At 42.5% G+C, this 11,905-nt stretch overlaps 1 protein-coding gene across 1 annotated transcript; it reads right to left on the reverse strand.

Annotated features, from left to right (window-relative positions):
- Positions 1-45: 45 nt before the first annotated feature.
- Positions 46-3,216, reverse strand: LOC115741059 (subtilisin-like protease SBT1.8). The gene is made up of 3 exons (XM_030674766.2): positions 2,581-3,216; positions 1,443-2,477; positions 46-953 (listed from the first exon to the last, which is right to left on the reverse strand). Exons 1-3 carry the CDS (start codon positions 3,173-3,175, stop codon positions 283-285), a joined length of 2,301 nt encoding a protein of 766 aa, XP_030530626.1. The 5' UTR covers positions 3,176-3,216; the 3' UTR covers positions 46-282.
- Positions 3,217-11,905: the final 8,689 nt, after the last annotated feature.

Below are 11,905 nucleotides of genomic sequence, written 5' to 3' on the forward strand. Positions count from 1 at the left end.
AGGGAGATCATCACTTGCCCAAGCCTGTCATATCAATCATTGTAATTAGTTTCTTAAGTATCGTGATTAATTAACACTGTTGTCTCTTGATACTCTCTTCTTGATGAGAGAATTCCTTCTGGATGCTTTACAAATTCAGTCTACCACATTACTTTCACAGTCACACAAGCACAAATCTCACACTCTGTCCCTCACCAACGTCGCTTGCCAATCAACCACAATGCTTCAGCTGATTCAGGGCCGAAGCAGAGCCTGAAGCAACCTCGAACATCAGCCAACCCCTCATTCGATCTGGGTCCATGCGTAAGCGACCGGGCTCCGGACTTCATTTCGAGCGTCGCTCCAGACGATGCTACCGAAATCCGACCCAGCTGTCTCACTCCTTGTGCCTTTCTTGGGCACGAAGGTCACCGTGTAACTCATCTTGTCCCCGACGTTAGCGAACGCCAGCTTTGCGGGCTTCACCGTCACTTCCACAGCCGATGGCCCCGTCACTGTGACTTCGTAAACCGACCCTGCAGCCCCGACATTGGTCAGCTCGCGCGTGTACCTCACGGCCCTCTCGCTCCTGAACAAGACCGAGAAGGATGGATAGTTCAGCTGGCCGGGGTCCGCGAACTTACGCGAGCATGTGACGTTGGGGCGCTTGGCCACCGCTCTCACTTGATCGAGGGTGTAATCCAGCGAGCAGAGGAAGGCGACATAGTCGTCGGTCGAGATATCGTACACCAGGCCAGGGGAGAGGGCTTTCTGGGGGTCGACGTGTCCCGAACCGTGCGCCCAAGGGTTGGAATAAGTGCCTCCGGCAGCATCGCGGAGGGAAGAATTGGTGTTGTCGCGAGTGTAGGCAGTGGTCATGAGCGCGGACTTCATCGCGCTCGGGCTCCAGTTCGGGTGGGCGGCTTTGAGGAGCGCAGCGAGGCCGCTAATGTGAGGGCACGACATGGACGTGCCTGCAGTCACAGACCCAACATGAGAAACTTTGGATCAGGCTCAGAGCCAAAGCAAATCAGCAGCCATGAACGATTAAGCTGATGAGAAAGGACTGGTTCATCTGCATAATTCACTTCCCGCAATTACAGCAATACTGGCGAATAATCACTAAGGCAAAGCTAGAAAGTCATCCCTGTATTTCTCAGTAGGACCCCCATTAAAGGTCAAGCTACAACAGTCCCACTCCTCCTTTTTTTTTTGGGCCTTTGCTTTTTAATCACGTGCAGATAAAAGGCAAAAGCCACAGTTTCTTGCCAATGCTGTCCAGTCAACCAATCGAAAGTGGAGAAAGTTCCATGTCCATGCTTGTAAAGACATAATCGAAAATAGAAAACTACATGTCGTCTCAAAAATTGTGTGCGTCATTTGAATTTCTAATTCTGCCGAAGCGAATAGATCAGAAATCCTAAACATAATCACTGGGAGTTCATGGGCAATGAATACTAGACCTGACATGATGTTGAACTGGGTCTTCCTCGTATCTCTCTCCAGCCCTGTGGGCCCCACCGCCCCGGACCAGGCCGCCAGTATGTTGACTCCCGGGCCGATCACGTCGGGCTTCAGTATCTGCGGCGTCACCAGATTGGGGCCTCTCGAGCTGAATGCCGCCACCACCGGTGACGGCTGTATGCCCAACACGGTCCCTCCGAAGCCAACTGCGGCCGTCGGATTTGGGTCGCTGCTCGCGTACTCCCTGATCAGATCCCCCACCTTCCTCCCCACGGCCATGGCAGGCAGCAGGTGACTGTCGGCCACCAGTTCCTCGCCACTCGCCGCCGTGTTCGCGAGGATCATTCCAACCCCACCCGCAGCACGTACGACTGCGCCCTTCTCGACGCGGGCGTTGGTTCCCCTATCGCACACCACCACCTTCCCGCGCACCAAGTCCGGTTGAAGTGAACCGGGCAGGCACAAGTTGCCCGAGCCATCGGACCCCTTGTCATAGACCAGACCAGCCGGTTCACTCCCCATTCCCGGTCCGCTGTAAAGCGACACGCCAGTGAACCGGTTCTTGTTGCCGAGAACGGCGTAAGCAGGGAAGTCCCGGTCCAGAGTGCCAGCGCCGACGGTCATAATCCATGGTGCCACGTTGGCAAGCGAAGCCCGCGTTGGCCCAGCGTTGCCGGCGGAGCAGGAGACGAAGATGCCTCTCTCCACGGCAGCGAATGAACCGATGGCAATGGTGTCGCGATAGTACGGTGCGGACCCGCCGCCAAGGGACAGCGAGAGGACATCGACGCCGTCCAGCATGGCTCGGTCCATGCCGGCAAGGATGTCTGACCCGAAACAGCCATTGCTCCAGCAGACCTTGTAGGAGGCCACCCTGGCCCGCATGGCCATCCCACGCGCCGTCCCGCTGGCGTAGCCGAGGAGGCTCGCATTCGCCACGCGCGACCCGGCTGCCGTGGTCGCGGTGTGGGTCCCGTGCCCGTCTTGATCTCGGGGCGAGTCCGTTTCTTTCGGGTTCTTCAAGAAACCGCCACCTATTGTAAAAAGTTGAACAAGATTTGATTTTGACACCGACCCATCACTTGGAATCGCATTCTGAATACTGGGTAAGGTAAATTAGCTAAATACGGGAAGTACCTGAGGCCATGTGATAGCCTCTGGAGAAAGAGCGAGCCCCAATAAGCTTCTTGTTGCAGAGGCTCGGGTCGAAGTCGGGGCCCGACTCGCACTCGCCGCGCCACCGGGCGGGGACATCGGGCATGCCCGAGTCGTCGAAGCTCCTGGACTCGGGCCAGACGCCTGTGTCGAGGACTCCGATTATGACGTCAGCGGCATTAGGGTCCGGGTTCGGATCGCGGGTGTTGAGCTCGGTAGAAAGGCCGAGGAACTCGGGGGTGCGGGTGGTGTGGAGGGAGTAGAGGGTGTCCTCGTAGAAGCCGAGGACGGAGGGGGAGAGGCGGAGGGAGGCGGCCTGGGAGGGGTCGAGGGAGGCGGCGAACCCGGGGTAGGCGGCGGTGTAGGAGTAGAGGAGCGTGGGGGAGGAGGAGGAGGAGGAGAGAGAGAGGAGGTGGGAGAGGTACCAGTCGTGGGGGGTGGGGAAGAGAGAGGGCTTGTCATGGTGGTTCATGTGGACGATGTAGGTCTTCCTGGCGGCGGTGTCGGCGGCGAAAGAGAGTGTGAGGAGGCATTGGAGAGAGACGAGGAAGAGGAGGGACTGGGCCACCGTGGCCATGGCAGTTTTCGGAGAGAGAGAACTTCCAGTGTTCCACCAGTTCGCCTACGGTAGAGCGTGGCTTTTATAAGGTGCCCGTGACACTCTAGGAAGTGAATGCGCGTGATAGGGAAAAAAATATTGGATGCACGCCATGACTATGAGCTCGGATTACATGCATCGTCAGATGAGATGGTCACGTACGTATTCACATGATCTAACGGTGGATGTGAGATGAACTCACATGATCAAAATGCACCAAATACCTGAGAGATGGAGTTCGACTTGCAAACCCTCTTCCTATGTCAATCCCAGTTAAAAGGCTGAGACACATTTTCACTTCGGATTAATTGAAATAAGTGCCCAATGAGTACTTGGTGTTTCGAATATTATCGGCCATTTCAATCCTTAACCTTCTATACGAGCTAATGAAGTTTTTTTTTTACTCCTAACAAGATCATCCTAAACTCGCCGTAAATGAGATTTCAATACCATCTCTCATGTGACCTTTCCCTCAATGCTAAGTAGCCAGGGACACGAGAGCCACATGGGATTTCCTCGGTACAACATCCATGGACATCGAGCTCGTAAGAATAATCATGACTTCCAATACCCTAGCACATTTGGGAGATTTTGAAGTAGGAATAGGTCAAATCAAACGTTCTATGACTATTCTTTTATCTAGCTATAGTTTCCTTGTACTTAATCTCTTAAAAGGACTAGCACGAGATAAAATCTTTCTTTATTTTAGTATATATACACTATCATAACAAAGAAGAGGACAATTCATCGTCATCCAACGGGGCCACAACACGCGTGTCACTGTGTTTTCCCATACAAAATGACCCCTTCATTCCATCTTGTTCTTAGCAAATTCCGGTGAAAATCCGCATGAGAGACTATATTAAGATGTCACGCAAAGGTTTAGAACTAAATCGGCAAAATTGAAAAGTTCAGGACTGAATTAACATATATACAATAGGTTTTAGAACTGATCGGACAAAGTCATGGGGGTGTGTTGTTATTGCAGCCTGTGAACTTGGGATGAGGATGGGTTTTGTAAGCTACTGCTTATGTATGTTGATCTCTGCCTTTGTCCTCTTCATTGCGCACGCACAATATGACACAAAGACACAGCTGTAACAAACAAATAATGTCCCGTACAATGGAAGGTCCTCCATAGAAGAGAACCCACCCTCTTTTATCCTCACAGCAAAACAAAAAAAACCATTTTTCTTTCTTCTTCTCTGGCCAAATTAGGGTTTCATCTCATTAGATGGATCATCAACTTCTCCCAATTGATTCCGGTGCTGATGCGCATGTGCTTATCCTTAGGGACCGAGTCCGCATCGAGTACTTCACTAGCAAGGCTCGACCGGTAGATGAGCATTTTCATACGGTTCAAAAACTACATTGAGCGTGTGAAAGTGTAGGGACCGCATTGAACATGTTAAAGTTTAAGGACCACATTGAATATTAGGCTAAAGTTCATGGAAAGTTTAGAGATCATATTACACGCCGGATTAAAGTTAACGGATTATTTTTATCATCATCGCATCAAAGTACCAAGTAATAAGCGCTGATCATGGTCTTTCTGATGCGCACCTTTTCTTCTTCTTCAATCTTTTTTTATTTTATTTTTTTATTTTTCTCTCCCACTATTCAGGAAATTCTAAATTTTCCCATCGTGCTCTCAGTGCCACCCAACCTAACCAATTGGAAACATCGTGTCATTGGGAATTAACTAATTATTTCTTGCGTTCTTCGATTCCACCCACTTTTTGCTGCTTTTGATTAGACATAATTTTTAATCATTTGCTCAAAGGCTGTGGGGGATTCAAGTTGAGGCTTGCCTTCCCACTTTCAAATAAGTAAGTAAATAAATAATTTTTTTTTTAACCTCTCGAGATCATCTTGCGAATGATCATAGAAGTAAGAAATTAATCAACACCTTCAATAAAATTTAGGAGGCTTGCGCCGCGTAAATTAAGCGTACAAGCATTTCTTCGAATTTCAATGGATGCGGGGGTGGGTGGGTGCTCGTTATTTACATCTATGGTTTAGTTCGTAAGGGCCTCGTGCGAGATGATCGAGAAAATCGTATGGTAAATGTACACCTGTGAAATCTCTTTAATGGGAGTATAGAGATTAGACTTCCACTTTAATTCCTGCTGCTACTTTACTAAGAAACCTTTGCACTTTCTCTTGGTCGGTGCAGTACTAGTACCCCACTTTTGTTGCCCAATTATATCTGACAAAAAAAGGCCAAAGTGCAATTCCGTGTGGGGTTCCATTGCCACTACCCCCCTCCTCTTTTTTACTCAAACTCAGAATCATGATGGTCATGTGGATTGATCTAATTATAGGCCATGCCCGAGGAGACATAAGTAACCCCTAAGAAATAATATTTGGATTCTTGTTCGAAATTTCGAATGTTGTTCTCCTCACTTATATGTTCTTTTTCGAATGTATCGTCGCAATCGGATGATACCAAAATCGAGTAACTTTCATATATCTAAAAATGTCAAAACACACTCATCAAGACCCGAAAGCTCCATTGAAATCGCTTTCGGCTAACCCCAAGAATTATGCTTTGAAAACTAACGTGCAGTCCTCTCTGATTCAGATGAGTGAAGTCCCATTAGCATCTCCATAACAACGCATATCACATGATGTGAAAAGGAGAGTGAAAAGAGGATGATTGAACTGAGAGCTCTCGATTAGTGCTCTTAAAACCATGACATGAGCAATCGACATAAATCTTCAAAGTGACGCTCGCCGTGATCTCAGGGGGCATTCGAGAGGCACATCGTCGACTAGACATAAAGAAATGTCATTGCAAGAAAAAGCAATGCCATGTTAAGTAAGCTCTTAGTAATAAGTTTCTAATTGTCAATTAGACGTGCAGATCAATCAGAAATAGGGTACTCTTAATCCTTATACTCTTTATTAGTCTGGCAACTTTACTTGAGAGAGGAAGGTGCCTAAATCACCATCGCTATTGGGAAAAATCCCAAATGGGATCTGCCGGCTAATAATTCATAACGCTGGCATGCACTTAACCTAACCTTTTAATTTTAGGGTTGGTACCATGAAAATTTAAAATTAATATACCCGTAATAAATTTACTCCAAACTATTTTGTTGGCCACAAAAAAAAAATTATAATCGATACACACCGTGAAAAATTTACTCCGAATTATTTTTTTGACCTCCAAAAACATTAAATTGGTATACTAATGAAAAATTTCCCATATGTTGTTTTCGTTAAATTGAGTTAATACAACGAAAAAATCTAAACCGATACACATGTGATAGATAAAGAATAAAAACCCTGAATTGGCACACTTATTAAGCGCCACGTGTCATCAAGCTCAACAATTTGACAATAAAATCTAATAAAAACTAAGGACGGAAGGTAAATTTGTCATATGTGTACCAATTTGAGATTTTTTATGGTCAAAAAAATAGTTCGGGATAAATTTATCACAACTATATCGGTTTGGGAGTTTTTGTGGGCAACGAAATAGTTTGGGGTAAATTTATCACGGATGTGCTAGTTTAGAATTTTTTGTAATAAAAAAAATAGTTCAAGGTAAATTTGTTAACGTTGCATCGATAGGGGATTTTTTGTAGTGAAAAAATAGTTTGAGATAAATTTGTTACGGGTGTATCGGTTTAGAATTTCTCTCGCTATTAACCCTTAACTTTATATGGTTACGTTAAGTGTGCGTGAGGGTCGTCGGCCAGTAAAGAAATATAAAGGAAAGAAAAGAAAAGAAAAGAAAAATAAATTTATTAAATATTAAACCATTACAAAATTGTTAATGTTAGCGTCGGCGATGCTACGTAGGACGGCCGGTATCTATATCTGCGATTTTCGATTAAAATTGATCGTATAGATTCAATTGGTAAAACGTGTAAATGGTTAGAACTCATTTTTAGATCAACAAAAATATTGGCAAAATGAAAAAAAAAATTAGGGAAGAATTAACAAAAGTGCAATAGATTTATGACTTTTTGGATAATTTTCCTGAGGAAAAACTATGTGCACAAAATAATTTAGTGACTATAGAAAAAGAAAAATTATTGTTTGGTGGGTTGCATGAGAGCACATGCAATCTTTGTCCGGCCATATATATGCCTTTGGGAATGGTTCTTTCACCAACAAGGGAAAAGAAAAATATACAAAGATCCACGAAGAATTCATTGTCCTCATTGATTCATCAAGCATTATGGACATGGTCATCGGATTTGATGGATTAGCAATGGGAATCAGTTCGGTCGGGTTCCACAGAGAGGAATAGCAATAAATTATTGGCTGCATGCAACTTCAAACGTTGCGATCATACACGATTCCCATGCGGGTCCGCTGGCAGGTTGCGATTGCACTATTCCTCTGCTCATTCGCAGCCAAAAGGAGGACGCTGCTCTTCGATCCCGAGTTTAGGCAATCTGAACACAACTTTGATTATTGATCGTGTCTTTGCAGGGGAAGATGCCAGCAAATGAGGTAAGGGTGTCAACGGTTCAGATCGGGTCGGATTTTCGGAATGCTTGAATCGAACTGAGCCAATATGGCGTACAGCTTAATCAAACGGAACTTTAAGTTCCGTTCCGCACCGTTCAGGTTTTCAATTCTCAAAACGAAGAAAAGAGGCGAAGATTAGGGTTCAGGGTGATTTTAAGAGGGGTAAGAAAGAAAAGAGACTTTAAGTTGCGTGTTCTATTTTTGTTGAGAATTTCGGTTACTGTTCGATTAACCGGACCGGACCGAACTAAGCTGTAACCGAAATAACCCAAATCGAAAAAAAGAATGGTTATTTTTTCATCATCCAAATCGAAACTCGAACCGAACCGAAAGTGCATGAAATTTCTGTTCGGTCCTATTCAATTTTCCCAATTTGATTCCGACACCCCTAGAAGGAGTGGTGTGATCAAGTTAGCCACAAACATGTCTATAATGTATGAACGTTGCATACCATTTCATCAATCAATATGATATAATGTTATACACGTCAACATATTAGTTGCTAAGAGAAAAGTATCAAAAAAGTCATAAACTTATTGCATTAGTACCAATTCAATCCTAAACCTTCAATTAGACCAATTTAATTCTAAATATTTTGCATTTGTGTCAGTTCAATTCATTCAGTAAATTTTAGCCTAAAATCCATGACATAGACATCGGTCGTCCTTCAAGGCACAATCGACACTATGGCAGACAACTTTTACAATTTTTAATTTCTTTTTGACTTTTTTATTATTTTTATTGTATTTTTTTGGTCACAGGCCAAAATAAAAATAAAATAAAGAATAATAAAAAATTTATAAAATTATAAAATTTGTCCATGTTAGCATCAGTCGTGCCACGTAGGACGGTTGACGTCCATGTCAACGATTTCCAACTAAAATTGACTAAATAAACTGAATTGGCGTGAAGGCAAATTATTTAGGACTAAATTGGTCCAATTAAAATATTTATGATTGAATTGATACTGATACAATAGATTTAAGACTTTTTAATACGTTCCTTGGTTGTTAATCACCAGTCCTTTATATCAAATCGGGATAGCGCGTAATAGACAATGATGTCCAATACGATGTAGGGTCCTACGGAGAAGAGAACCTGACATATTTAACGGGAAAAAAAATATTTTCTTTATTTATGTTGATTAAATTAGGATTTATTTGATATATATCTCAAATGATGGATCATCAAATTTCTCACATTGGTTCTTGTAACGATGCATACGAGCTTATTTTGATTGAAGTTTGAGTGCTCACCAGTCTCACCTCGTTTGTGAAAATGTCATTTTTGTTTGGCTCTTGCACTAATACTTGTTCGATACTATGTTTTCAATTCTGAGTCTCATGAGAGGAGATTCTAATGTTATCATATGAGATTTTGAATTGAACTAGGACTTGATTTCAAGATCCATCCAACCGAGACGACTTTTGTGTTAAAAGATTGTCTTGTAAAGATGGGATTATGATATTATTGACATTAAAATAATTGTCCAAAAAATCCTAAACCAATTGTATAACGATTGATTAAGTCCTGAACTTTTCAATTTAAGTAACTTAGTCACTGATGTGTTTGCCGATCGTTCTATGTTGCACAATCTAGGTTGATGTGAACAATTTTTGCAATTCTCTTTTTAAGTTTTCTAATTTTTTTTTTTATTTTGAACCTTTTCTCTCTCTTTTTTTCACTGTTCATCTTTTCGAAGGGCTTGGTGTCTCTCACCGACTACTAGCCCTGACAACCCCCATTGGCAATTTGTCAGAAGGCTTGAGGCTAAATTGGCCAAATCAAAAAGTTCACTGAATTAGCCACAGTATAATAAGTTTAAAACTTTTTGAACAATTTTTCCCTTTTCAAATGCTTGAATTCTTACTAATTGCTCCTTAAGACAACCTTTTTCTTTTCGAAATGAGTAAACTTTCAAGAAACGAGTCCACGATGTATATCGATAATCAATTACATCTAAAATATTATAAAAAAATTATCAACGCCAGCACCGATCATGTCATGTAAGACAATCGACGTCCACTTCAGCGATTTCCGATCAAAATTGGCCCGATAAACTCAATTGACAAAATGTGAATAAGATTCACATGTAAAATTGAAAAGTTTATGACTGAGTTAACAAAAGTGCAATAAGTTTAAGACTCTTTGGACAATTTTCCCCTTATCGAACCTCACACATAAAGTGCATGATTTGTGAATATAATCCCATCAAACGTACGATGGAGGAAAGCAACATAGGATTCAAACTCTACATGCCCACGGTGCTCACAGTGCCTTGCAACCTAATCAATTCAATGGAGTCACCCCTTTTAATCTATTTATCGCGTCTTTTCGATTCCACCCACGTCGTGTCACTCCACTTTCGCAGGTTTTAGCTGGACATAAATATTTATCAATTTTTTTAATTAGAAAAGAGAAATGGTGACCTTTATGTGACATTATCAGGTTATGACTATGTGTCTGGTGCTTGTGTTCGTGGCATTTGATGGGTTCTAATTAGCATGAGGGACTTGTATGGGCATTCTGGAATCAGGAGGAGGACGACATAGCTTCTCTTCCATGCATGCAATATCCGCTGGTACTCCGAGGTGGTCGATGGAAGGGCATCTACTGGGCTCGTCTGGCCGAAAAACCATGCCTCGGTCAGTCCATTAGATGAGAACAATTGATAGAACGAGAATGCTCGCATATTCCTCCGGACCATTGGGGGAGATCACTTGCTAAAGCCTGTCATACTGCAATTAAGTCGGTTTATGCGGCTGTGGAGGTGACGGCGAGGTTCACAAAATCAGTGTTTGCTAATGTTGGGGACAAGAGGAGGTACATGGCGACCTTCGTGTCCAAGAAAGGCATACGTCTTGTTCAGATTTCAATTGCATATGTTAGTAAAATATGGTCGAATGTGATCGATGAACAAAAGAATCAGACTCTAAAGCATGATAGCACTCTCTTTAAGGAATTATTTACCTCATAACGTTGTTAATGGTTATCGACAAAAATCTTCTAAGATACAACATAGTCTCAAGCGAACTTGAAGTCAAAATACTTAGCAATCAAATATTTGTTCGTACCTTGCTCCTCCGCTTTATATTTGAAGTCAAGCGCATTTCATATTTCTCTAGCAGACTTCATCTCGGTGAACAAGTCATAGAGACGATCGGATAACGTGTTCAGTATATGACTTTGACAAAGCAATTCATCCTCTTCACGTTTCTTCATATCCTTGTTAACCCTCTCAACATCTTCTACACTAGGCTTTCCTCCTTTAGTGGTAGGCACCGGATCCACTATAGACATCAAATTGGGGTAGAGGATATAGGAAATCTTCGGGGCAATGAGGAGAAACATCATCTTGTCTCTCTAGCGAGCGAAATTGTTGTCATCGAACCGGTCCGGTTTCACCATATTGTGGTTCATAACCTTGATTGATTCTGACTCCATTGTTGAACGAATGATTCCTTAAAATTGTTGGTAAAATATGGTCGAATGGGATGAATAAAGGAATCTGACTCTAAGGCATGGTAATACTCTTTTTAAAAAATTATTTGCCCCACAACATTGCTAATGGTTATCGGCAAAAATCCTCCAGGAAACAACAAAGTCTCAAGCGAAAATATTAGATAGTAATTCTAATATTTCTCCAAAAACTTTCTAAGAAATAATCAGAAACAAAGGCCGTATTTCTCTTATTTGGAATGAACAAAAATTGAAAGTAGAAGTTAAACTGAAAAATGAACAGAACACTTGAATATATAACGAGAAATGAACACATCTTTTTGCGTCCGAAAAGTAGTTAATTGTCATGCAACTCTTTGTCTCCAAAACAGCTTATTCAATCACACCTTTTCATTTTCCGAAAACAGTTTTTGTACCAGAGATTGTAACTTTTCACATCCAATAATGGATAGGTCATACATACCTCTTTATATTCGAAACTGTACACTCTATCATACATTTTTATGTCTGAATCGGCACTTATTTCCAAACAAACATAAATCTTCCAAAAGATGTAAGAGTGTCTTATATCCATGAACAGTCACTTTGTTTCAATGAGTCGCGAAATTTATTTATATAATAATAATTTCAAAATAATAAATAAAAATAATAATTGTTGAATAGAGCCAATTCCAGATCGCAACCGCACAAGCGTGCATTTGCCTAATAATCGAGCAATCACACGTGGGTATACTGGGGTGTAGCCCACTTGTCCATTTTTTC

The sequence above is a fragment of the Rhodamnia argentea genome, chromosome 4 (genome assembly GCF_020921035.1).
Source record: "Rhodamnia argentea isolate NSW1041297 chromosome 4, ASM2092103v1, whole genome shotgun sequence".
Classification (NCBI taxonomy): Eukaryota; Viridiplantae; Streptophyta; class Magnoliopsida; order Myrtales; family Myrtaceae; genus Rhodamnia; species Rhodamnia argentea.

Bases quoted from the DNA above. Each gene is read 5' to 3' on its own strand.
- LOC115741059 (XM_030674766.2), bottom strand. From the start codon at position 3,175: ATGGCCACGGTGGCCCAGTCCCTCCTCTTCCTCGTCTCTCTCCAATGC. The intron at 2,478-2,580 runs GTACTTCCCGTA...TTTTTACAATAG, and splicing joins AGGCTATCACATGGCCTCAG to GTGGCGGTTTCTTGAAGAAC. The intron at 954-1,442 runs GTCTAGTATTCA...CTGTGACTGCAG, and splicing joins CCAGTTCAACATCATGTCAG to GCACGTCCATGTCGTGCCCT.